The 27,767-nt window shown below is 35.3% G+C and overlaps 4 protein-coding genes across 4 annotated transcripts; 1 reads left to right on the top strand and 3 right to left on the bottom strand.

Annotated features, from left to right (window-relative positions):
* Positions 1–788: 788 nt before the first annotated feature.
* On the top strand, positions 789–3,400 carry LOC101246719 (thioredoxin F1, chloroplastic-like). The gene is made up of 3 exons (XM_004239601.5): positions 789–1,274; positions 2,931–3,030; positions 3,109–3,400. The coding sequence occupies exons 1-3, from the start codon at positions 961–963 to the stop codon at positions 3,241–3,243; spliced, it is 549 nt and encodes a 182-aa protein (XP_004239649.1). The 5' UTR covers positions 789–960; the 3' UTR covers positions 3,244–3,400.
* A 162-nt stretch (positions 3,401–3,562) lies between these two features.
* On the bottom strand, positions 3,563–9,492 carry BCCP1 (biotin carboxylase carrier protein). The gene is made up of 7 exons (NM_001247393.2): positions 9,271–9,492; positions 7,169–7,222; positions 6,930–7,075; positions 6,532–6,853; positions 6,334–6,405; positions 4,039–4,104; positions 3,563–3,955 (listed from the first exon to the last, which is right to left on the bottom strand). The coding sequence occupies exons 1-7, from the start codon at positions 9,442–9,444 to the stop codon at positions 3,932–3,934; spliced, it is 858 nt and encodes a 285-aa protein (NP_001234322.1). The 5' UTR covers positions 9,445–9,492; the 3' UTR covers positions 3,563–3,931.
* Positions 9,493–10,048: 556 nt separating this feature from the next.
* LOC101247022 (uncharacterized) lies at positions 10,049–19,076 on the bottom strand. The gene is made up of 13 exons (XM_004239602.5): positions 18,742–19,076; positions 17,078–17,130; positions 15,294–15,462; positions 15,107–15,170; positions 14,288–14,367; positions 13,995–14,148; positions 13,091–13,152; positions 12,861–12,923; positions 12,021–12,079; positions 11,600–11,681; positions 10,796–10,839; positions 10,507–10,713; positions 10,049–10,351 (listed from the first exon to the last, which is right to left on the bottom strand). Exons 1-13 carry the CDS (start codon positions 18,886–18,888, stop codon positions 10,333–10,335), a joined length of 1,203 nt encoding a protein of 400 aa, XP_004239650.1. The 5' UTR covers positions 18,889–19,076; the 3' UTR covers positions 10,049–10,332.
* Positions 19,077–19,921: 845 nt separating this feature from the next.
* LOC101247324 (uncharacterized) lies at positions 19,922–27,348 on the bottom strand. Its single transcript, XM_019213887.3, has 8 exons — positions 26,788–27,348; positions 25,432–25,643; positions 23,528–23,809; positions 22,868–22,990; positions 21,730–21,880; positions 21,376–21,605; positions 20,367–20,403; positions 19,922–20,263 (listed from the first exon to the last, which is right to left on the bottom strand). The coding sequence occupies exons 1-8, from the start codon at positions 27,149–27,151 to the stop codon at positions 20,145–20,147; spliced, it is 1,518 nt and encodes a 505-aa protein (XP_019069432.1). The 5' UTR covers positions 27,152–27,348; the 3' UTR covers positions 19,922–20,144.
* Positions 27,349–27,767: the final 419 nt, after the last annotated feature.

Raw genomic sequence — 27,767 nt, 5'->3', positions numbered from 1 at the left:
ACATTTATGTCCTCCGATTATGGGTGTATACAAGTAGACACTAAGCTTTTATAAAGTTGAAAAAGTAAACATGCATCTTACGTGACACCCTACATGAGAATTTATGTTCTACGTCGTATCTTACTTGTATTGCGTCATGTAAGACTCATATGTCTACTTGTTCAATTACTTTATACAATTTTAAGAAATATGAAATAAAGCTAAATTAAAGATAATATTTATATATTATATATATATATGTATGTATTCCTATTTTTTTAATAAAGATAGTTTTTGTCATTAGTAATTTTTTTTTAAAATAAAGGGCAAATTTGAATTATTTCATAAACTTGGAGAAATATTTGAACATTTTCCTTATGACAACATGTATTTCAGGTTCAAAATTATTGTTAAACTTTGTGAAATTAAAAAAATAAACACACATATCCTACGTAAACGTTATACACACATTCTATGTATATTTATTTATTCAACTTTATATAAATTTAAAGACATCAATACAAGTTGAAATCAAATTAAAGAACACATTTATGAAATTTATCTGTTATATCATTCAAAACTTTGTATAAAAATAAAAATCAGATAAATAAATTAACACGATCAAAATATTTAATTTATATCTTTATTGCCACAAGATTTTCCAAAAAAATAAAAAAAATATCAAATTATATGGACCAATGATTCCACGTTGCCTTCCATCATTTTGGACTCATCCATCAAATGCAATCTCTACCACAAGATCATATACCCTTAAAATGACAAAAACACCCCTAAATGGAATCATCAACAAACGTAAAAAAAGAATATCTCAATGAACAATTTCGTCATTTCACCTCTCAAACTCTCTCCTTCTCCCTTCAAATCCTCCGCCATTTCTCTCTCTCTCTCTCACACACACACTGCCTCCACTCTCTCTACCTATACATACAGAGCTATACGTATAGATTGATAATAGCAAAAATGGCGTTACAAGTTCAAGTAAATCAGGTACCATTGAAGTCATCAATGGCGCCGGTGCCGGCGCAGTCAGCATCTTCTTCGTGGAGGTTCAACAAACAGTCAGTGGTATGCGTTGCAGGAGATTATGGCTTCTCGTCTAGGGTTTTGAGGAACAGAGGATTGAGCTTGAGGGTGAAGTGTAGTAGCTCAGATGCTACTGTTACTACTACGACTGTGACGGTGGGACAGGTGACGGAAGTTTGTAAGGATACCTTTTGGCCGATTGTTGAAGCCGCCGGTGAAAAAACCGTTGTAGTTGACATGTATACACAGTGGTAAAATTACATATACTTTCTATTTCCTTTTAGATTTGATGAATTTAGTGCTTAATTATGACTATTACTAGTATAAATCACTGCTAATTTTGTTTTATCCTTTCTCTCAAGTCCTTTTTAGCGTAATCCTGATAAAAGATGAGGAGGATTGGCGTAATTTGATAGTTAAGGTAATTATAATCATGATTATGACAATTAACATATAAAGGTGAGTCTTACTGGTCAATGAAGCTCGAAATGAACTATCTTGGTTGAACAAGGTTCGAAGTATAAGATATTTGAGGTCCGAGTAAACTGAGCTGCACACTACTTCTGTATAATAAAGAGGAAAAGAAACTAAGATGAATTCTGTGAATACTGCAACAGAGTTCTATTCGTTTTCCTGAACAGAATATAATAGATGATGAGTCCATAGACTGGAACAGAATGGATTAAGAGGATTCATATAGCTGACTCTAATTCATTTGTGATTGATGTGTGCTAGATGATTGGCAGAATCCTTATCTTATTAGGAGGAAGGAGGTTTCCGAGTGAACAACCAGATACTTACGAGAGATCATTTGAACTAAAAAGATCTGGTTTTCATGTCATTCCATAATGGAAAACTAATTGGATGTGTAAGAGGAAATTATTTGAACTTAAATGGTGTGGTTCTCATGTCATTCCACGATTGGCGAGAAGTTTGCTTTACTAACATAATTAGGGAGGTTGTAGAGTAGGAGAATGAAGTTTAAACTTTAAATATGTTTGATGAAAATGAATTTTTGTTTTTATAAGGAAATCCCACTAAACTAGACTTGTACGCATTGATATGAAAAGTAGAGGCAAATGGAGTCAAAGGTGAATCCCCAATCAGCAAAGGGAGATGAACTCTTATTTGGAGAACTTGGAGCAGAAAGTTATCTTCAACATTTAATGCTTAGCTTTGATTAGCCTCTCATCGTTTGCGTTCTCTTAAATTGAAGTGATTATTGAGATCAATCATTGATAGATAGTTGAGACCATTTATCATTGCGGGTTACTTGGCTTAAGCTATTTTAAATTGACTCTGCTTTGTCTTGACCTTACAGGGTGGGGTTTATGTAGTAAAATCTTATTTAGATGTTGCAGAAAGAATGTTAACTGGTAGTTGATAGTTCTATAAGTTTCTGTTGTCGCCAAACTGTTTTGAAGATGGGGTAGATTCTACCTAGGTGGGTAGTGGGTATATGATTGAGAAGCAAAATTGCTCTCGTCCATAGGCTCTACAGCTTGCAAATGAAAGCCTCACATGTGCCAAGATATTACAGAGTGAAAAAGTAAGTACAAGAGAGAGGAACACCAACGAATTTCACTATTGATCTTCATGTATTCATCTTAAAGAAAACGGATAATAAAATGGACTGGGCAACTATTGGAGACTAATGAATTGTCAATTGTTTTGGAAGACATGTTTTTTCTGCTTTTGAAAGTGTAGGATTTTGAAGAGTGTCTGATATATCGTTACTTGATTGAATGCTTCTTTGAATTTTGAGCTAGATGTTTTCTGGACCTTACTTTTATCTATCATCAGTAATAATTGGTTAGTTGTGCCTCTGGGAAACAGTTTTTCGACAGTGTCTTCTCCCACTGTCTTGGTTTTCCGTATTGTGATTTCTGATTTCAATCCACCTGCAGGTGTGGTCCTTGTAAAGTGATTGCTCCAAAGTTTCAAGAGCTATCAAAGAAATATAACGATGTGGTCTTTCTGAAGCTGGACTGTAACCAGGACAACAGGGTATGTATTCTTTAAACCACCTCACCTTGTAATGAAACAATACACACTAGAATTGATCAATGTGATAATTTTTGGCAGCCACTAGCAAAGGAACTAGGCATAAAGGTGGTTCCAACATTCAAGATTCTGAAGAACAATAAGATCGTTAAAGAAGTCACCGGAGCAAAACTTGATGATTTAGTAGCAGCAATTGAGGGTGTGCGATCAAGTTAAATATTTCTTCTTTTTTTTTTCTATGACTTCTTCTGTTTAAATATGAAGCAGATAATGTCTATGAATGTCGTAAATTAGTTCTAACTAAATTCAGTGTATAGCCGTGGATAATGAAGTCTCATTAGAGAAAATGGATGTGATGTACTTGTCTTGCCAATGTTTTTATTTTACTATGGAGAGTAATCAAGAAAGCTAAATTCTCATATTCTTATTTCACATCTTATAATCGATATACATCGATTCTAACATAACATATGTGTGGAAAATGAGAACTCTAGTAGTTCCAAGTTATGTTGAGTCAAGTAAATTGAAACTATTTCACATAAAATAGCAATTATAAGTATCGTATTGGCCAGGGGCTAAATAATCAAAACTGCATACAATCCTTATCATAATGCGATGAGATTGTTATCGAGGTACAAACCTCACATAAATATGTCAAACTGAAAAAGGAAAAAATGAGTAAGCTAGAATCCCACAATAAAATGCCAAAGAATACCTCAGATTAAACACTAAACTCTCCTAATGAGTTTTAACCAGAATCGTCTATTCCAATTTCCATCACGCTACCAGTCATTGCAAACATACTCACTGAAACTGAAATACTGCAAAATATCATAAGCCCAAGGTAAACAAACACTTGCCAAGTTCCTCTGCATATTGTTTCCCGGGTCTTACTCGAACGGTTCTATGGCTTGATCACAAACAGAGGCTGCAGAGAGATAAATACGATATTAGGAAGGAAATGGAGTTCACAAAACTGAATAGTTGGATTAGGTTAGTCAAGAAACTCACAGTATCAACACTGACAGGTTTTCCATCTTCAGCAACAACCTCAACGATGGTTCCTGATCGATCAGCCTGAAGGGAACAGACAGAGCATAGCAGTCAAATTTTGGGAAGGATAACTTTCAAATTGCCCCATATTGGCAGGTAGAAATAGGTTGTCTCCTCGTATGGTCTTTATCCTCATTGCATGACCTAACTTTTGAGGTTAAGCTACAGGCAAGGTCTACTTCATGGATATCAGAACCCAGCTTTACGTTATTCACGCTCCAGTTAGACAAGCTAGAGCGTGTGGGGTGAGGCTGTTAGATCCTCCTATGTCTATTGAACAAATGTGATTATTGTCTCCTTATATGATGTTGTGCAACGTTCACCTCTTAAGCTAGCTTTTGGGATTTAATGGACATTATGTTGTCTTTGAGTGAAACAACAAATGAATGCTTTAACTGAACTAGCCAAAGTTTCCTATCATCATTCTCTCATCAACTCTCTAATGTCTTCCAAGTATTACATACAGTGGAACAAGCTTTGATGTAACTATTAGTTCATAGTGGGACGACATAGGTGAAATAGCAACATCAGTCATAACTACCACTAGTTTCCACAAAATTTCATCAGGTCGACAAGAAAGGATTTCTCTGCAACATGAGGGCAAGGAAACATGAAACTTCTGCCACTTACTTACAAGCATTTTATTGAAACTGGCATGAGTTCATCTACATGACAACTCCAGCAGAGATAAAACTTCCAACATGTTAGAGAACGAAGAATGAGGGGGATATAAAATAAATAAAACTTATGGATTCCCAGTATAGTTATAAAATAATAAACACTGAATGCCTGCTCCACATATACTCTTCAAATTTTATTTTTTCTTTCAAAAAATACAAATAAAGAAGTTACAATTCTCAAACAAGATTTAGATTTCCCCCTTATTTCTAAATCCGCGGGCTTCAACCATTCAAAGGAACAACAAGCCCCCTCAACTTCTTTGATCACTTCCTAACCACTAAGACATATACTTATACTCATCTACATGAAAAGAAGACTTCACTGATTCATTGTCAACTCTATGCCAATTGCCAATTCTAAATAGAATTGCTAACACAAAAGCATATATTTATTACATACAAATGAAGAGAATAATGCAGTAACAAAATAAATAATGAATAAAAACAGAGTACCCTCCCCCTCTTCCCACTTGTGGGATCACACTGAGTATGTTGTTGTTCTAATTTAGAATAGCACCAAAGGATGTTGCTGAGTCTACAATGACAGTAAAAATGTTACTATACCAATTACCAGATGAATCTCAAGTAGAAAAAGGTATTCCCAAACATTATGTACATTTCATAGCAAACCTTACATGTCCAAACTAGATCCACTAAGTATCATCAAAGTTTAAGCATGCGGCATACCCAAACAATCCACAAGCCCCGAAGTGCCACTACAAGTATATAAAATCTAAGCATGTACATCACCATTGAAACCCCCAGAATCCTTGGGGTATCTTCCTTTACTACTTCTAATTATATAATTAAATAGTCCAAGAAAAAAAATTCTTAATTTGTTTGGTAGACTAGAAATATATAGTTTTTCCAATATATATATATTGGATGTGGTCTGGACTAGTAGAGTAGAAACGTTGTATTTAGAGATACTTAGTATTTCTCCTGTTCATTTTCTTTTACAAATTTGCAAGCTCTAGCAAAACCAACGGACATCAGTTTTGGAAAGGAGTCGTTAGATGGTAAAATGACAACCCAAAGCATTTTGTCTCAAGCTAGCTTGTGCACCCCACTAATACATCACACAGCGTGGACAGCCCACAGGTATAAGTTCCCAAGGTAATCCTCTTCTCAAGGCTAGAGCATGGGTCAAACAAATGTGGTAGCTAGAATGAGAACCTGGGATCTCTCATGCCTCAACCACTAGGTCATCCTTTTGGAGAACTCATGTTGTATAAGTAGAAAGCAGGTTTATACATTAGAAGTCAAATGCAATCTTTCTTTCCTGCATCTTTTTGAGAGTTGTGATGAATTGATGCTACTTCTATTCCACACTGGGAAAAAAACAGCAGAGAGGCAATAAATAATTTCTTTGATATTTGAGCAAACAATTGCTAATCATGATTTCAATTTATTTCAATGCCTTTCTAAAAGTTGTGCAGGTAAGAAGACAATTCTTTTGGCACCAATTTAAAAGCAGATATATAAATTTAAAAATAGTTAAAAAACAGAGGTATCGTATAAGTACAAGAAAACAATATAGCAGGCATTGGCAATAACCAAAGGAAAAGGTTACCTCTATTTCGTTCATCAACTTCATCGCTTCAATAATGCAAAGAACTTGACCCTTCTGCACTTTGTCTCCGACCTGTTGTAATGCATATCATGGAAACCAAATGCATTGAGAGAGCGCGTTAAACCATAAACTTCAACTTTTTTAATCTTTGAGGTTTCCATATTAGAATTTATTACATAAAAGATGGACATGCAGTACCTTCACAAATGCTGGTTCACCGGGTGCTGGACTTCTATAGAATGTCCCTGCCATTGGGGATTTGAGCGGAGGAAGAGATGAATCAGCTGACTTTGCTGCAGCTGGAGACGGTGCAGGGGTTTGAATTGGAGCAGGTGAAGGTGCAGGTGCAGGTGGAGGAGATGCATTAGATTGTATAGATGGTACATGATATGATTGTATAAATGGAGCTTGTGCAGGAACAGGAGCAGGTGGTTGTGGTAGTGCCTCCTTCTTACGGATTAGAATTTCACAATCAAATTGTTTTAACTGCAGCTCCACAACATCCCTAGAATCAACTAGCCTGCACAAAGGACAGTCTGTCATGATTATTCATGAAAAGTCTCTTCAGAGATGTGAAAAAAAATGGGAATGCATACTTGACAAGGCTTGAAACTTGGCTAATAAAGTTAGATATTGCTTCCTCTGATACCGAAGTTGCAGATGAAGTCTCACTTGGTGATTTCACCTCTTCTGACTGAGTGATAGGAGTAGCTGCATTATTTGAAGATCCACCAAGAGCAACCTTGAAGGCAACAGATGGTCCCAAAAAGGTTTTCACAAAGGTTACAATATTTGATAGAATTCCTCCAATGAAAACCATTTGAAAGAATCTTACCTCATTCGATTGGGCTCTAGTTACGACTGAATGATTCCAATTAGATTGTAGACCCTACAAAAAAAAAAGATTATAGTCACATCAGCCTTTCTTCCTCTGGTACTAGTAAAAATGGAAAAAACATCTCTGACAAATTTGGGAAATGGGGTTTGTACTTTGGTTCTTCCATTAAATGAGTTACACAGGGTATCACTTGGCCACTCGAGATGGTGGTCCAAAAAATTCTTTCATATGACAAGTTCTAAGCATATTATATAATCTATCACCATTTTCCAATGGAAGGAAAAAAAGAGATGAGAAGAACTCATGAATAGTTGCATAAGTGCTGCAGAATCAACTTCTCGTATAATGATATAAGAGCAACCCTTTACTAACTACTTCTAAAAGAAAATGCACTCAAAACAATATCTTAATTCTACCTGATGTTCTTAAGAGGCATTTTCCTTTAAACTAAAAGTGCTCTGTGAAGGGTTCTTTCAAGTTTGACAAATGAATATATTTATTCAGAATTAAGGGAATGTATTATTTGCTTTTTGTTGTACTTATTCAACAAAGTCTTATTGTTGTTTAATTAACAAAATTATACCTTTTGCTGATCTGAAAAAAAGTTCAACAAATGAATTAAATCACTACAATTGATACAAGATTGCCAATGAAACTATAGGGTCTTCATAGTAACAGAAAACCTGTTGAGGAAAGAAGATACTACATCACAGAGGCAGATCAAGAGTGGGTTCAATGGATTCAACTGAACACATTGTTTTGGTTTAATCACAAGTACATATGTAAGAAAGATTATGCTTGTGCGTATGTAGGACACAATGACAATGTTAATACAAGTGCAGGTCTTCAGTTAATTTATTGTTTCCAACATATTTTAGGTTTTCTCAGAATATGAAACAATACTAAAATAACTTTTGTTGTTGTTTACTTTGTCAATTTCCCTGACCCAGAAAAAATCATTAACAAAGGTCTCTGGATACTCTTTTCTACTCAATATTAATGGCAAAGCAGAAAAGAGAATAGCAGAACAAATAAAAAGGATGAAACCATTTTTTAAAAATTGAACATCCATTAATACCAAAGATGAAACTTTTACACCAATTAATTAGCTCAACTTCGTTCGTTGCATTTAAGATCACATATAAGGTGTCTTTTCCATTTCCAGCTTCAATTTCATCTGGGAGATATTCACTTCTTTTACGTGTGTTCTCATATCAAGTTTCACAAGAAAAAGAATACCCAAAAGATATAAAATTATACTAAGAATAGAAATAAAACCATTGGCGAATACATCCTTTCGCAGTAACCTCAATTCAAACTACATGGTATAGCTGAAAATCATTTCTAAAAATATGTCGACCCTAACTAGTTTTAGACTGAACGGTAGTTTTATCATATCTAAATATAACGGAGTCCAAACTAATTCATGATTAAGACGTTATAGATGTTGTTCCAGTACATATACACTAGTATTTGCAGTAGTGATCTGCATCCCAGATAAAAATTGTGAATCCTACTCCATATAACAAAATAAAAATAGATCATGCATGACATACCATTATCTACTTGCATAAATAAAATATATACAAATAAGTTTATAACATCAATCACAAATTTATTTATTTATTTTTTCTTTTCTTAGTCTGTTTGGTAATGCGTTCTTCAATTCTCACAATTACATGTTGCTTCATTTGATCTGTTTATCATGCTAATTTTTTTGTCAATATTTTCCATTCTATCATGATTTGTTTACACTTCTTTTGAGCCGAGGGACTATCAGAAACAACCTCTCCACCCTGCAACTGTAGAAGTTAAAAGTCTGCATACATCCTTTCCTATCCTACCATCTCCAAACTCGTGGGATTACACTTAGCTCAAAAAACATGGCTTGATTTATGCTACCACGGTAGCACCTAGAGTGAGCTAGGTAGATATATAAGTGCATTTGTTTCCAAAATGTACACATTTAACAAATCGTATTCATTCCGAACTCATTGAATCTAAATAATATGCATATTTCATACAGAGAGGGCAGTAAACACAAAATTAATTGAAGGAAAGTAAACTGAGAAAGCAAAAGTGCAGAGGAATAGTATTACCTTACAGGAGAATCGGAGTTTGGGCGTGATAGATAATTTGGAACGCAAATGATTGTAATGGCGATGATGGCAGAAAGGTAACAAAGTCAAGGATTTCGGGGCATTTTTGGCCGGAAATACCGCCGGTGAAGCAGATGCTGCCGGTGTCGCCGTAGTTCCGAACGACGTCGTCATTTTGCTCGCCGGTACAAGGAGAGAGGAGAAGAGAATAGGGAAGAAAACAGAGTGTCGATGAATCCAAGGAGAGTGGAGATAATGGCGAAGTAGTAAAACGATGTCGTTCCTACTTTAAGAACAGTGATCTAGACAAGTCAGCATGTGGGCCCCTTTGGACCAAATCTCAATTACGTGGCAATTGAAAAAGTTTTTTATTTTTTAAGCAAAAAATTGTATAAAAAGCATCAAAAATCGTTTTATGACAAATATTATGAAATATTTCTTCTTCCTTCCTTAGTTTCTCAAGAAGTAATATGTAAATATTTGAGATTTATATTTCAAGTATATCATAAGTTAATTTGATTTTTCTTCCAATAAAAATCGTGAATTAACAAATCGATAATGCGTTTATCACTTCTACGTGCAAGTATAGTATACATCCAACATATTATGCAACGAGTTTAAAAATAAGATATGTTTTAGATTCGCCATTAGTAGAAAAGATTTGAGTTCACATCTTAGTTAACTTCATGAACCAATTTCTTTTAAAAAAGAGAGTTAACTCTCATTTGAAATGTCTAACAAATCGAGCATTAAAACTTACAAATCAACGACACCAATCTTCCACAAACAAATCACCCATGATGGCGAAAACAAGCCTAAGAATTTTTAAATGGGTTATTGTCTCCACAAGAGGAGAAATCTCAAAGGCTGGTACAATAAAAAAATGTCATTTTGATAATCAAATACCAAACTTCACCCCCCTAACCAATTCATAATCCAAAAACGACCAAATAAAAACAGCAGTATATATATATGACATCAGCTCCTAGATACTACCAAGTACCAAACATCCACCAAGTTAAGACACAAGATTTCAACTCCTCATGCCACAGCAACTTTCACCTAGTAGCGATCGTGACGCCTGGAGAAAGAGGAAAAAAAATCTGTTAAGAGAATATTGAACAAGTGGATATAATTATACTGAAACTACGTTTCTCTGTGTATACAATTGATTTGGCATTGCAAGGATCAACATTGTGTATATAATGCCATATGCTAAGTGAAAGAAATATGAACCTGTGGCGATCATAATCCCTTGACCTTTCTCTTGACCGTGAACGTGATCTCCTGTGACTCCTTGAATCATAGTTCCGAGAGCGGTCTCTGTTTCTGTCACGCTCACGATCATAGCTGCGATCTTTACTCCTGCGATCATGATCACGGTTATCAACTCTATCCCTGCTTGATTCTCTCTCGCGTTCCCTGCTTTTCCTTTCTTTAGATCTGCATAGTAATATTGAACACTTGAAGATAAGATGGTAAAAGCAAAAGTAGATACAGTAAAGTAAAGGACACGAGATCCAACCTCCTATCTTCTTCTATTGCCTTGCGCTTCTTGTTTCTTTCTTCCTGGCAATTCATCATTGAGAAAACACAGATAAAGCATATCACAAAACAAAGTTTCATCCTTGTCAAATAATTGAGAAACGTTTTCACACATTATATAATAGCAAAAATTGAATTGCTAACACATAGTAGCAGTAACAAACCATCACCACCAAACAAATTTTCACCCTTGTCTCGCAAGGCAGCAAACCATAAGAGATTTCCGCTGTATTCTCTGTTCATAAAGGAAGATGCAGGAACCGGCAGAGCCTAAAGTCGCAGACCAATATTTTCATTCATGCACTAAATAATTGATTATACTCTCCTCTATGATGATGATCTCCTTCATATAACTACCAACCCTCTTTAGCTCTTAAGAAGTCACACATGTGTCACTTATTCAACCATTCTACCCCATCTCAAAATCTACCTTAATACGGTTCCATAAAAATATGAAGTGCGATATGAGAATACACATTTCACAATGGACAATAGTAAGACCAGTAAAAGATAGATAACTATAAAGGGCATAAATGTAGAAAGTGCCCACAGAAGAAACTGAAACATGAAACCAGGACCAGAATCAAACAATTCAGATGATCAATTTTAGGAACTATAAATCAAATGTGCTCAATCAGAGATTATTGTATGCAACCAGATAATAAGGAAACAGGCACATGTATTGACAAATACCACATGGCAAAATTCTCGTAATATACTTCCAATAACAGAACCTACCTGCAACACAATAGAAGAAATCTTCAAGTAGATATCTTATCTTTACCTGAAGTTCAGCTAATTTCTCCCGGATTTGCATATATCCCAAATGAAGCTTTCCTCCAAAATGATCAGCTAAGCGACGATCACTGAAAGAAAAAGAGAAGTGAGGATAGCCGGATTTTCAAGTACTATGTCCAATGATTTTAAGAAACAAAATTTGAATAGATAACAGCAAAATGAAGTTGCTCCCATAACTTTCTGGCTAAACATAACATGATTGAAAAATTAACACAGAAAAGACGCACATTATTTAGCGGCAAAAGTTTATCCTCGAAAAACTGGGCCCAAAAAGCCTGCTGGTGACAAGAGGTACAATCGCCATGTCAAAAACTGAACCACACAATACTTCAAAGCAGCTTTTTGCTTTCCCTACACAGCTACTTGTAAAGTGTTCCAAAAGATGAAATGGAAAAAGGAGCATTTACCTGTCATAAACACTTAAGAAAGCTCCACAAATATCGCATACACGGAGCTTCTGATCAGTCTGCAAAAGTTATAATAACATGTCAGGGATAGTAAATTCATATCAAGACCACCAGTGAGATTCCTCGGCAGAAATATATGCAAGAACAGCAACAAACAACACCCTTCCCGGATTCTGCTGCTCACTCATTCATATGTGCCCACTTGAGGCATCATTTTCGTACATCAAATAGCAGCTAAAAACACTCCAGTTCTTTATTTAACTTTGGCTCTTAAGAGATTCTTAACAGTTCATTTTTTCAATAAAACGCTAGAAAACTGCATCATTATCATCGGAAAGTATCAAAAAGAAGAGAGCTCTTTATTGACTTGTAAACAGCTAGAAAGGGCCCCTAATTCAGGCTTAGGCTACGAGTCCACTCTTTCCATTCAGATTTCCATTAACCACGACTAGTGTGTGATGATTTGCTTGTAAAGAACTTCGACCATCCCTCTGAATTAACCCAGTCCTAAAGGTTTCTCCTTACCACAGTTACCCAATTAACTCACCTGACCCACCTCTTGTAACCATCAAACTAGTCATACCACCGTCGGACTCAAGAGACCGTAAAAGTTCTTCTCCGAGTCACACAGTATATTCTAAGAACCATCTGCGACTCCGAACCATGCTTTCAGAGAATGATTACATGTGGCTTTTTTTTTCTCAAGGAATCATCTGAATAATTTTGTAAAGTAAGATCACTACTCATTTAAGATAAATATGGTAAAAGCACATATATAAACTTATAAATGAAGAGAACTAACAGCAAACAATGCTTCTCGGAGCTAGAAAAATGACTTACAATCCGCACATCAACTGCAGTGTACTTTGAGGAATCCTGAACAGGTTCTTGCCTCACAGGTAGCTGAATGAAGTAGACAGGCATATCAAGGAGAGAAATGTTAAATGTAGTCGAACTGGAAGGGGAAGTGTTTTGAGCCAAAAAAAATAGAGAAAGGAAAGAAGGGCGATTTGAACACTAAAAAGTTATAATCAAGCACAATTGAAGTACAAACAAAACTGTTTGGCAACCTTCTTAAGAGCTTCCGCCTCTTCCAATGCTTTCTGAGCTTCATCAACCATTCCTTGTTCACCTAGATACCAGGGTAAAAGGAAAGGTATACGATTAAAAAAAAACATTGAGCAAAAGCAACCCTGCCACACAGTCTCTTTTCTATATATTAGATCAATTCACAAAAAGCAAGTGCAACAAGATAGTAGAAGAAACTGTACAAGGTGTATTAACAGGCATTTAGCTTCATTTGAGGTTTAAAACACAGAAATGCTTCCATCTTGCTTAAATCACTTCTAGGAAAATTTTCACTACTGATCAGAGAATATGTGCAGATAATTATCCTTAGCCTCCCAGTAATGCATTTTCATCATAAATTGAGATCAGAGTAACAAAATCTCACATACAAATTTGATAATGATCTTTAGAGGTCAAGCTCAACACTTCACACCAGGGCTTACAACCTTTGGTGATGGTTTATTGAATAAAATAAATATGAACAAAATGAATTGAAATGAGCATAGATTTATTTCAAACTTCTATAGCAGAATATGGCTGTTCTGATCTCAAGGTAGAACAACAATTGTCCAGCAATAAAAGATATCTTTTTTCATATTATCAAAATCGAAACAGTATCTCCCACTTCAGTCACATAATACCCTGCCATTTCCCATGTATTTACCAATAACAATCTCAAGGGAGCATTTTGAAACCCAGAATTACTCACTAGTGTTTCCTGATGGTACTTTCCTTTTCAACTGCCCGTACGCAAGTGCATGGACATATACCAAAATAATGAGATTGTACTACTCCAAGAGAGAGTCGACAGAATAGAGCATATCAAAAAGCGATTTCTAGTCTTGTAGAAGAAGTGGAGGATGTTGTAAGCAATGCCAATTTATAAATATTTAGATTTCAACATACCAAGATCTTCTGCTTTCTTCAGTTTCTCATTTATCATTTCCTGTATGCGAGGATCTGGAGTAGATGCAGGCAAGGGTGCCAACTGTGGAGCATTCTGAAGTGGCTGCGGCAAAGATGCTCGATCCTTGTTGAATGCATCCAAAAGAAGCATTGACTGCCATTCGAAATAAGAAAATATAAGTTCTGACAATACACACTACCGAGTGAACTGTTAAGTATAGCAATGTCATTAATGTTTGCCAAGTTGACTGAATGGCAAACTAAAATTCAACATCTCTAAGTTCTTTTGATACCTGTTTGTCTGCTCTCTTAGTTCGAAGTTCTTCAACTTCTTCCAAAGCTCGAATTTTCATATCTGTCTTACCTTCAAGATCTGCAGAAAAGTTAGATCATTCAAGAACTTGGCCAACTCAAAAAGAAACATTGAGTTTTTTCATCAGAAGGAAAATTCCACAAAATAATAGCACTTCACATTTTCTTTTTATTTTTGATAACAGTGGTGTCCTAACCAGCTTTCGCACACCTTGACTTATTCCACAAACATGCCACCTACCACCAACAACAAGTACCAGGTATAGTCTATGAAAGATGGGAAGAATCACTTAGTGTTTTTTGTTTCAGTAGAGTTATGAATCTGAGACATCAGGTTATCAACCACTTCACATTGACCGCTAGGCCACACCCTTGGGTGCAATTAGCACTTCACATTTTGTTACTCTGAAATCACAGTATGATCAAATTTACTTATGACACATATGTTAGTTGATGCCAACCTAGATCCAAGAATGAAACTAAAACTCATTCCAGCTTAAAATTATGAGACAAAGTAATGATGAATCTCATAATATTTTTTTTTGAGAAATCGATGAATAATATCACCAGCAATCATTAAGTATAATTTACTCCCTCAACCTCTGTATGCTCAAAGAGAGATATAAATTGACAAGCTGACTCGTCATTTATGTATAAATGCAACCAACCAAAAAAAGTAAAATATGAGCAACCTAACAATGGGAAATAACCAATCAAGACTACATAGTCATGCTTGCAAGACTTGTAAAAGGTACTTTCACGTGGCATTCAGGTAATCAGCAATATCTAAAAGAACTTACCATGTATGTCAGCTTCTTTCAGCTTCTCTTTAATTTGCTTTGACAACTCATCAATCTCCGGAGTCTATAATTTAAACAAGTTGAAAACAATTGTAACAATGACAAGTATACGGAGGAAGGGCAAAGAGGAAGTACCAGTGACCAACAAAAGAAAATAATGAGCTTAGAGCCCAAACTTGACAATTACCAGGGTAACTTCAGATACTGATATGGCAATAGCAGCTTTGGCATCCTCCTCATCAAGCCTTTTAAGGGCTCTAGTTATTTTCCTGTCACACTCAACAATCAGCCTGTCTATTAAATCCTCCAAGTCCCTGTCATAGTTATCCTGACCTTTTGCCTTTGCTTCTTCATATCTAAGACAAGGTTAAGACAAGACAAATGGTACTAGATTTTTACTGTTTCAAGAAGCAAATCGACCAAAGAATACAACACCTCTTGTCCATTTATTTGTTTATTTTGATGATGATATCTCCTGTAGATTTCCCTCTTTTTTCAGTAGTTTCAGTAGAATTCAGGGCCGGCTCGACAATAAGGTCACTAAGCAACGGCTTTGGGCCCCAACTTCTTTCGGTCCCCAACTTTTACCTAACATTCTATATATACACACAATAACTTTGAAACGAATTTTTTGGCCAGAAATATAACAATTTTCTTACCTTATTTAACATAGGGATCGATGTAATTATTAAGAAATGAAATAGATTTAGGTAATTGTAATATCCTTTCTTACGTAGTGACCTATTTCGTTCCATCATTTATATCCCAACGATTAACATGCACCCACATTATTATTCTTATATTTACTTATAACATTCCCTTCTTCTTTTTGAGAAGGAAACATTAATAATTACCTTTTTCATTCCCATCTCACTATTCTTATTCGCTTATTATTGAATATCCCGAGATCTATTGAACGGTCGAACCTTCTCCATTATGCAAAATCTAATGTTGTCTGTTTATAAAAAAGATCAGATTTTTTTGTCGCTTTCTCTTCAAATTTCAAACACTGCAACAAATAAACGCTGTTTCAATATCATCATATGAACTTACTAAATTCAGAGCAACACTATTTTGATATCAATATATCAACTTCTCAAATTCAAGAGCCAGGTTATATTATCTTGATTTTATATTATATTTCATTCATTAAAAATTTGCATTGTTCACATTCTTGCTTCATAATGTTTGTGTACATCATACCCTCTCCAGTCACTTGTAAAATTACATTGAGTATGTTATTACTCCCTCTGTTTAAAAAAGAATGACCTAGATTGACTTGGAACGAAGTTTAAGAAAATAAAGAAGACTTTTTGATCTTCTGGTTCTAAATTATCAAATGTACCAAAATATCCTTTAATCTTGTGGCCTTAATCATGCCAGGTAGAAAGTTAAAGTTAAAGTTTTGCCAAAAAAGGAAAGGATCATTCTTTTTGAAAAAGATTAAAAAGAAAATGAGGTCATTCTTTTTTTAAAAAGAGGGAGTATTATTCGATTTACATGTCAAGTAGAAAATATAAATTAAGGCCTCTAAGAAGTTCGGCTTTAGGCCCTCAATTTTGTTTAGACGACCCTAGTAGGACTGACAGGAGTTTGAGGAGGAGGAGATCAATGATCTTCAGATTAATATCCTTGTTAAAAACAACCATAACATTTAACAGGATTCAAGTTGATCACTCACTTCCAGCTACTAGGAAGCCTGTCAGTCCCTAATAATATTTTACAATGAGAAATCTGTCTCAATTCCCACTAATACTGCAACAACTTCTACAATCTTCAAGACAACAGATAATCTAGTTAAACACCCTGTGACAACAGCCACCCTATCTAGCATATGTAAAGTCGTAAGAAAACTTTTACTTGAATAGCCCAAAACGCCTTGTCGTGATATTAATTCTCCAATTTATTAGGGCACAAAACATGAGTATGAAACACTTTGAAAATCAGAATACACACATCAAAGAAGGATACTCTTTTCTTAGAGGCAACGAATGCACCTTAGGGCATGCCCCCATATCCATTTTCTGCATAACAGAAAAGAAATTAAAACAAAAAATCAGTGCAAAACATTAATAAAATTAAACTCGAAATGAAGACGGAGGACACCTGGGACAAAACTGAACCACTCCAACAACCCCCCCCCCTACCCACCCAAACAAGCATTTTCAATAGTCGATATTTTAAATTCAAAGATCTAATATGGATAGCATGTGAGTTGACTCTTTGATGCTGACTGGTTTCACCTTATCAATAAGAATTGACTAATTTCACTAGATAAAGATGATTCCCATTAAATTAAATAAAGCTTGATACTAGAGGAGCAATATTTATCATTTTTTTCCTACAAGTATTTAGCATTACTGTTATCAACTTGTATTTCACTGGTTCACATCTTCATAATTGTAAGCAAATATTTATCAAAGTAGGAATCAAGAACAGGGATAGCTTATGAGGGTATGGGTGGTGACATAAAGGAAGTCCAAGAAGTGCTCTCCTCAAGGTTCTACATTTTGAGCCATAGACTAATGCTAGTCGCCCAGGTGTAAGAGATGCAAGTGTGAAGAATTTCATAGACTTAGTCTTCAAAAGAAACTTGCAAGACTGAGAGATGGATGAATTCCACAAATTTATGGCGCTTCTATACAGGCAAGCATTGACAGAGTAAGATGACCCGTAGTAGTCTGAGCACTGAATGAGAACATTCTAAATGATGTCTTCAACCACAAGCTACTATAGGGGTCACAGAATTCCCACATCTTTCCATATGGAATCCATAAATTCCAAGAAAGGATTGTTTCTTACACAGTTGACTACTAAAGGGTGATTCTAACGGCAAAAATCTTGAGGCAAAAGAAAATAACACATAGCAGTCGGTGCCAAGTGGGCAAATTATAGGAATTGAATCACCAGGGTTTCCTCCAATTTTGTTCCAAAAGCAGAGTGTTCTCAACCCCCATCTTTGGATAAAGTTTTCCATCCAAAACTTCTTATTATAATTTCATTTCAGCAGTTATAGAACAAAATAGTTGTTTCAACTTCAAAAAGCACCAAAAATGCACAATCTACTTATACACATAGTCAACAAATAACTAACATAGATGCACAGTAGAGGTTCTCCTTTGATATCTCTAAGCACACCAAATTCTAGGCATAGAAACAGCTGCACAGAGTATAGATTCACTCCCCTACCCCACAAGTCCGAGAACACTTCATTGCACCAAGTAAGAACTCTATGGAGCAAAAATATTTAAATCTAAGCCTCCAACTAATTCTCACCAACCGAAATGAATTTTTTCAGTTACCAAAAAAACAAACAACCTAAGGATTCAAATACAAACACCCACATACGAGGAAACATGTAAACATATAGATAGAGAGAGCTCTATGGCATTTGTGTACGCATTTCACTCTCCCCTGCCCAGTAATAGCCGGAGTACACTTCATAGCACAAAATTAAGATCTATGTATACAAAAACTATTTAAATCTAAAGCTTCAACTATTTTTGGACTCCTAAATGAATTTTTTTCGATTATCCAAAAACAACAGTAAATAACCTAGGGATTCAAATACAAACACAAACACAAGGAAGCAAGGAAACGAAGAAATAGAGAGAGCGGTGTTAAATGTTACGTACAGTGAGCTGAAAGAGTTCGTGAGGGCAGAGACCGGAGAGATAAAGACGGCAAACTTCACGGTCGTAGTACTTCCGATCAACCTCCGTCACATCGCCGTTCCGGTTAGCTCCCATTAACACATCCAGTTGCTTCCTTATGGCGTCCATTGACGATGAACGCTTAAAATTCGCTGCTGAGTTCAAGCTTAGGTTTGCTCTCTATCTATGTAAGGGTTTTTTTCCTCTCAACTCTTTTGAAGCTTTTTCACTTCTCACAGCGTTTTTTATAGGGTTTGCCAAATTGGTCCTTTTTAATTTTCATTTTAAATTTATCAACTTTAAATTAATTAAAAAACCGATTTAGCCATGAGAATTTTTAGCTTTATTTATTTAGAAAAAAAAGTATCAAATGCACTCTAACTATTAGAGCTGTCAATATTTCGGCCAGTCCACTCCATCGAAGCTAATTCATACCTGCTTTAATATTTTACGGATCAGATTGGGCTAGTCATTTTTTTGTGAACCAGAAAACGATCGACCCAATTCACAAGTACATGGGCTACAGGCTTGTGAGGCCACCCCAGCCCAATTTATTTAAAAATCATATTATATTTAAAATTATTAAATTAAATTATAAATTATAATTTAAAAATATTATCATAAATATCGATAAAACAATATTACATGATGTCAATGTTATTATTTTTTAACCAAATACACAAATAAAATTATCTTTATAATATTTATTAAGTTTTTCTTTAAGTAAAAGTATTAAGTATATAAATAAAAATATTAACCTGATTGTTTTGAATTTGAACTCTCTTTAATTTTAAATTTTAACATTAAATTATATTTTTAATTAATTTTTATCGACTCATGGGTCGGCCCTACAGATATTTCTCAAGCCCCACAAATCAGCAGACTTATTCAGGTCACGCTAAAAAACTTTTTTCTCAAAATGGACTCCAAAAATCATAGTCCAATCCTATTAAATCCCGGGCTAGGCCAGACCGACCCAACATGCCTATCTCATATTGACGGCTCTACTAGCTATATTTCTTTCTTTCTTTTTTGGAAAAACTGTATTTTTGCCTGCATGAAATAATAATCCTTATTACTGTATACATGGTGCATGTGATACATTTTTTTTGGTAGAACAAGAGAACTGTGTCAATTAAGATAGGATATTAAAAAGCATACATATTTTAACTAAATTATATTATTGATCAATATTTTAGGGGATTACATGCAGAAAACAATACCATACTCTTTTGTAACATGCGCTTAACCCACACATTATTTCATATGCATTATGCTCTTCCATTTAGACCAAATCTGAGGGGCCAAGCTAAGCTAGGGATTGTACATCATTTGCCATATAATATTCATTCATCAAAATACAGGAATAAGAAGCAAGATCTCCTTTACTCCAAAATAACTTGTATCCTGTCACCCATTGTATCCTGAAAATCCAACAATTGTTTCCCACCCTCTTCTAAAGTTGCCTCATCCAACAGAGACTTGATGTTTACACCTACCAAAGCTGTATAGAAAAAAAAATGACACAGTATTGAACTTTTCAGAAATGTGCTCATAAGATCTGACTTTTTAAAAACATTACCAACTACTTAAAATAACAAACATACCTGGAACTATGTTTGTGATTCCTTCCAAAAATCCAGCCTGAGGAAAAGAGACGCAAAATATTGGAAAAACTAATAAACTTGATGCAACAGATAATGATGTGCAGACAGTTTCACGCGCACAAAGATATAGAGGATGAGGTTCCATATTCATAAAAAACCAAGTTCAAACTATGTTACACAACCAAGACAAACTAGAGATTGATCATGCACACGCGTGAACCTTAAGAAAGTGCATAATGCTAAAGATATCACAAATACAACTCTAAATTGAATTAAACAGGCACCTCATATATTCTCTTGTGGATACGCAAGAATCACAACATTAATGTAAGATCAAAAAGATTCCGAACTGTTTTTGAACTAGTGATTATACCCAAGAAAAAGAACGGCTCCAACAAAATGGTTGCAACATAGTTTGGCACCAATTACCAAAACATCAGTTATTCAAAACTACACAAGGAATTATTCTCTCTTAAAAATTTAAATCTTGATAATTGTTAAGATATTGAAACTTGGAATATAGAACTCAGTATATTTGATATCAAAACTGAGTCTCTTACCACATAGCTTCTAACATAGATAAGAAGGCATCCCTTAAATCTGAGGCATTTTACTTAATTCTTGGCCCACCAAAGAGTCAACATCTCTAGCCTGTTACTATCATAAAAGCCCTTGCTGGAGTCCAGCAGAACAATTTAAGTGGGGATGTTAGCCTTCCTTTACAAAAGAAAAAAAATAAGCGGACTGTGGGTGCGGTGCTAGCATTGCAAGGCTTCAAAATGATTTACCAAAACTGATATCTATAAAAAAAATTAAGACTTGCTCTCAAATATTCATTGTTAAACCTCAAGACAATATCAACTATGTCAATGACAGTGTGAACCCTTCGTCATGCATCATGAACTGTTAAATAGTCTCTTAAAACATTTATTGTAAATAGTTTTTAGCTCACTAATTCCACATATGTAATAGCTGAAAGACAAAAAACAGCTTGAGGAGTATAACTTACAGGAATTCTGATATCTAGTTTTTCAAATCCATCTTTTCCAGTAATCTTGACTCTCAATTTCCGAGACCAGGCCATTGAGAAATTTCCTTTCTTACCCTCACCAGAAAATCTGTCATACACCTCAGGTATCAATACCTCAACAGGATTCTCGGGTATTTGAGTCCTCTGCACTCTATCAGCTTGGATGCCGGGTTGAACACCATACTCATTGCTGTTTGATGAGAAATCACCTGATATTTAAAATGTGAAAGCAAGGTAAATGTCTTTGGATCAGTACTAAAAGGATCTGACAAGTTCTGAATCCAAATTGTCTTTCCAAATAATTAGAAAGCCTAAATTGACGGCATTGCTCACCTTTACGAGAAGGAAGTTGACTGCTTGTTGTTGCATAACGCTTCTCTTCTTCATAGTAGGTATTGAAACCTAGGATCTCTTTTAGCTCTTCAAATGAAGGCATGCTACCCGGCGATGGTATCCGACCTCCTTTAATGGCAGACAATGCATCCTGAAGATGTTAGTAACGAGTTAAGAGATCAACGTTTTTTTTTTGTAAATGTTGTGCAGCAGAAATTTTTTTGGCAAGCTGTCATGGGGTCTGTATCTCAAGCTAGTAGTTGACAAGTGAAGAATTAGCCTTTTCTACTAAAAGCTGATTATGTAGGGAGCAATCTAGCTATTTCTATTTCAAGTGTTGTTTTATATACATTTCGGAGAAATTGCAGGAAGAAACAAAAAGAACACAGAAAATAGAAACAATACTAAGAAACCAATGACTGACTGTGTGAAGACTTACTCACTGAAGCCCTTCCAAGCTTCAGCAAGATATGCTTGATTTGAGGATATAGAACAAAACAAGTTAAGTGCAACATCAATTGCCTTTATAAAGAGTCCTTTAGATAAAGACATATCTTCACATGTTACCAAATACTTCTTCAATGGTAGAGAAACTGGGAAAATAAGGGATTTGGATTGTTTTTGCACACTCAAATCCACAAACTACATACATATTTACTTAAGTTTTATAGCCTCTGCATCTTCTTTATGCCAATCAATAAATCAACTTACTTTATAAACACAAAAAAAAACTTCATAGCCTCTCATGGCATAATAGCCTGCTGCTTATGTACCTCGTTCTCAATGCTTGCTTCATTTAGTCCAAAAACTACAACTTTGCACAGTATAAGAAACTTTGAGATCACTAATTTTAAACAAAACGAAAAAAAAAAAGAAGGAAGAAAAGATGTTCCTCAAGTAGGGAAACAGAAGGGGCAGTTTGGTGTAAGTGATTCCCTTCCAAGGAAAGATATTCCCATGAAATCACTGTCATACTTCTGTATAGGGTGGGGCAGAGGAATTTCTGAGTAGGTTTGATCTATAGCTAGCAAGTGTGTTGTTTTTATGTGTGTACTTCCAGGATGCGCCTAACTATAAAACCTGCAGGAACAAGTAAAAATTCTGTAGGAAAAGGATAATATGAAGTACAAAAACTAACCTGCATTGCACCGATTGATACCCCAATCAAGGAAAGTGGATATGCCACCAGTTTGTATCCAAGTTCCTCAAGTTCAATTGGAGTGAATATTGGTGTTTTACCACCACCTTCAAGCATATTTGCCTGGATGCAATTGTAAAAGCTCTATCAGAAAACTTTACACCAAACCAATGCTGAAAGTTCCTCCATTATAACAAAACTCAATGCCCTGATCATGTGTACAAAGGCAAAAGGATGTCACCGAGAAGAATATATATACTACATGGAGCTTTCTACTTTCTTTTTTTGATGAAGTAAGATAATATCATTGAAAGGGCATCAGGAAGATGCCATATTACAAAAGATAAAAGGCATGTTAGCGCCAGCACAAAAGACAAAAATACATTTTCAGCTCCAAGACAAGTTTCCCTATGCTAGAACCAGGGAGCTAACAAAATCCAAACAATTGTCAACACTATGAACAGGTGTAAGATAGTTCCAACAGAACAAACTAACTAAAGATCTAGCTTTTAGAAAATGTTCCTTTTTTTTTTGGGAGAATGAAGCTTATAGAGAATGTGTTGGAGTCAATATTTTATAAAAACATCTACTGAAGTGGAGCTTTCTAATTAGAATAATATAAACATGCTAGTCAATGCAGAATCTGGAAAGAAGGCATACAAGCTTCGGAACCAGTGGATAGACATCACAGAAAGCTTTCATCTCTTCTTTGGAAGCAAGAGCATCTATGAACAGAACATCAGCTCCAGCATCAGCAAGAGCACGTGCCCGCCAAATGGCTTCTTCAAAGGAGACTGCTTGACGTGCATCAGTACGTGCCACAATCACGATGTCAGATCCACTTTCTTTTCGAGCATCAACAGCCGCTTTTATTCTCATGATTGCTTCCTCCCGAGAAACAACTTTCCTGCCACGTGTGTGACCACATGCTTTGGGAGAAACCTTCAAAAACAGCATCACACGCGATTAAGTCCAGAAACAAGGTGGAGGTAAGGGAGATGAGAGCCACAACAATTACGATTTTTCAACTACATTCTATAAGACCGTTAACTTCTGGAGTAAAATTAACAAAAAGAACAAATAACAAGGAGAAAGTATTCGTGATACCAAAAAAACACAAACAGGGAGGAAATGCTTTATTTATTATTAGATGTATAAAAGTATTTAGATAAAAGCAGAGACAATGTATAATACATGAACTTTGAGGCTTAAAATTACGATTCAGTGAATTGCAGTTCTGCTCATTGCTAAGCATGTTCTGCCTAAACAAAGAAAACGAATGAAGAGTCAACCACCCCTTAAATTGAAGCCATGATACTATCATATGTGACATAAAGATAAATTGAACTACAAAAGTCTTGCACATGGGGACACTTGTTGACCAAGTGTGTGTTCTAAAACAAATCAATAAGATTAAACTTCTATTTGCATGTTAATTGCTTCTCCTTGTTTAAGTCCTAAAGAAGGAACAGTGGTCCATATCTTAAAGCATGAAGAAAAGCTAACAATCCACCATAGAAAAATCATTCAAGTTTCGCAAGAATGTAAAATTATATTCTCTACTGTGAAACCTAAAACACTTGCATCCTAGAGTGCATGCTTAGACTTGTAATTAACATCCCCAAATACTTGCATTTTGTGAGATGCCTCATTAGAAATAAATGAAGTTAAGGCATCAAAATCAAGATATTTGTACCTAGAACCAAGTAATATCTAAAGTAGATTTGCTTCTTTTACTTAGTTACTGGACGTTTCTAAATACAAGTAGAAAATTTTTTTTCACATGAATGTAAGAAATAGAAACGGAAGGAAGAGGATCAAGACTTATTCATGACACTAACTCAATAATCAAAAAAGTAAAAATGGAAAGAGGGATGGCAGAAAGAAGAAGGAAAATGGCATAGATAGTTAAAGATATCCATTTCTTTCTGTTTGGATAGAATAGAAAGTGAGGAACGACGAAGTCTGAACTCAGTTGCTTTCTCATTCAACTAAAGAAGTGAGCCCAATAGAAGTTACACTCTTTTATATTATTTTCCTTGCAAATCACACGCATGAAGAGAAAACGTGGATACTTCGCATTCCTTTCTGTTTCCTCCTCTGAAATGAAAGTCAAAAGAAACAAAACCATTGCATGAAGCTGTATATGTAGTGTAGATCTATACTCATGGAATTCCAAAAATTCCTTGAGTAGAAAAAATCTCTTGGAGATGGAGTTCAGATGTTTAAAGGGAGACATGAGCATGAAAGTTCTCTCAGATGATGGCAAATGCGCTTAAACAATACACAACCATATAGACACGCTGAAAATTAAATGGCACTTCCGTTAGGAATCCAGTGGAAATCAAGAAGGACATTATCAATTTCTATAGGAGCTTATAAAGGGAAAATGAAAATTGGAAGCCACCCTTCAAAAGAGACAGCAAATTACAGACTAACTGAGGAAAAGGAATGTTTTAACACCATTGCTAGAGGAGGAAATGGAAAACATTATAAAGAGTTGCAAAAATGAACAAGAATTATCAAGCAACAGTAGAGGGTAAAAAAGCTTGAAACACGCAAACCTGATCTTCAAGGATTATTCCCCCGAAACCTGCTCTAATATATCCTTTCACAGTTCTCTTGACATTCATGGCGTTGCCATATCCATTATCTCCATCCCCAATTACTGGTATGGACACTGCTTGTGTGATCTCTAGACCTTGAGCCACCATCTCTCCGTAAGAAATTAGTCCTGCATCTGGCAGTCCTAACCGTGCAGCAGATATTCCAAAACCTACAGATGTTTTCCAGATATTAGCTAACAAAAGAACATATGAGAAGTATTTGGCAAACTCACTATAACTTCATTCTTAAGTTAAATCAAAAGAAAGAAAGACTAATACATTGAAAGTTCTAATTCAACACCTTACTTAATTTCCAGTGCTTATAGCCTGTAGATAATCAGCACACATCAACGCCTCAACAAGCTCTACCAACAGCAGAAGGGTTTGGACTAATTAACAACACTATATGGAGCCATTAACCAGGTAGTATACAAAAACCTAACAAGAACTGAGGCTAGAGATCTTAGAAATTCTTTTAGTTCCAGAATTAACTTTATAGCAGAGTCTCGCCTTTGGTTTATTTCATGGCTTCATGTCTTACTAAAAGATACAAAGTGAATAAGCAACAGACAGTAAACAGCAAGATACAAAGCAAATAAGCAACAAACAACAGATGGTAAAACACGTGAAAGAATAAGAAGCTATGTGAATACTAAATAATAATACTACAGAGTATGAAGAACTGTAGATGAGGCTAGTCCCCTGCCTATCCCACCTAAAGTAAAACACCAATCAGCTATCTACTACATTTCTACCTAATCCTCAATATCCATACCTTCTATTCTATACCTTCTTATCTAGGATCATGTCCTCAGTAATCTGAAGTTGTATCATGTCATGTCTAATTACCTCTCCTTGTTCTTCTTTGGCCTACCCTTACCTCTCCAACCCTTACATCTACTTATTGGCGCATCCACACGCCTCCTCTTCAAATGCCCAAACCACTTCAGCCTCGCTTTCCTCGTCTTGTCCGCCACATCACGAAGGCCAGTCTCACTTTATCCTGTAATACTTCATTCCTAGTCATATCTCTCCTGGTATACTCACACATACATCTGAGCATCCTCATCACTACTACATTGTACTTATAGACATGGGCGTACTTGACTGGCCAGCCCTTTGCCCCATACAACAATGTTGGTCTAACCAACGCTCTGTAGAAATAATAAGAGCTGCAGTCCACAAACAAAGATAAAGTAGTACCACTGCAGTGCGTCAACAGCTATCTTAGAATAGTCAAACTATCGTGAATCCTCTGGATTTACTCAGTGATTAAAAGCAAAAAAAGATTTGAGCATAGAACAAATTGCATACCAGTTGTAAAGCAGAAATCGAACCCAGCTCGTTCAACAAGCTTAGCACTGAGAGCATCGAAACAAGCTGGTCCTTGATGAACTCCCGGCGATTCTAATAGTTTCCGGAGTGCCTTCGCTGGAGAAGTAAACTCATTAGAGTTAACTGAACCCGATTCCTTATCACCATAGCTAGCAGAGACAGTGTAGCGAATAAATGATTTCCTTCCAGCTTTGCTACTGCTGCTACCTACTCTTTCCGGCAATGAAGAAGCACTTTGATGGAGCGTCTCGGCTACGCGCCGGTGAGTTAAGTATGCAGTTCGGCGTGACGGAAGATTCGAGAAAGTTCTGAACTCTATGCTGGAAATTGATGCGGAATTCATTGTCAATCACAGCTACAACAGCATGTTTAGATGGATATTAGTTTAAGAAAATATATTTGTTGCAAATTATTGTTACTAATAAATTTAAATTTTTATCAAACATATTCTTAATGTGTATCAACTAGCCACTAGGAGTGTTTTGGTGATTTTTGGTTAAACATTGATTTAGAAAATTAAGTTAGAAGATAAAATAAATTGATATTTTGTTTGATTGGATTTGATTTTATTAAAAATAAATAAATTAATATTTTGTTTGGTTGGATTTGATTTTATTAAAAATAACTTATAAAGAATCCTTCGGGATGTCCCAGTGATTTGAGCTTGGGATTTTTATGTTGGAGACCTCAAATTCGAAATTCCTTACTACAAGAGTTTGTCTTTTGAGTGGAGCTCGTCATACCAAACTTGCTTAGTGCGGATTACTTCTTCTGTGTAATTTGCGAGCTATTGCATAGAAACATAGTTCTTATTCTATATATGTCTAAAGAATAGTAATTACCGTTTTTCTTTTGTAAAAAAGAATCATAAATAATTAATTTAAATAATGTAATTAACACATAAAATGAAATTTAAGTACCTTGAATTCCTATTCAAAGACATATATGGATTGATTATG

This window comes from Solanum lycopersicum, chromosome 5 (genome assembly GCF_036512215.1).
Source record: "Solanum lycopersicum chromosome 5, SLM_r2.1".
Taxonomy (NCBI): Eukaryota; Viridiplantae; Streptophyta; class Magnoliopsida; order Solanales; family Solanaceae; genus Solanum; species Solanum lycopersicum.
This window is presented reverse-complemented; position numbering and strand designations above follow the sequence as displayed.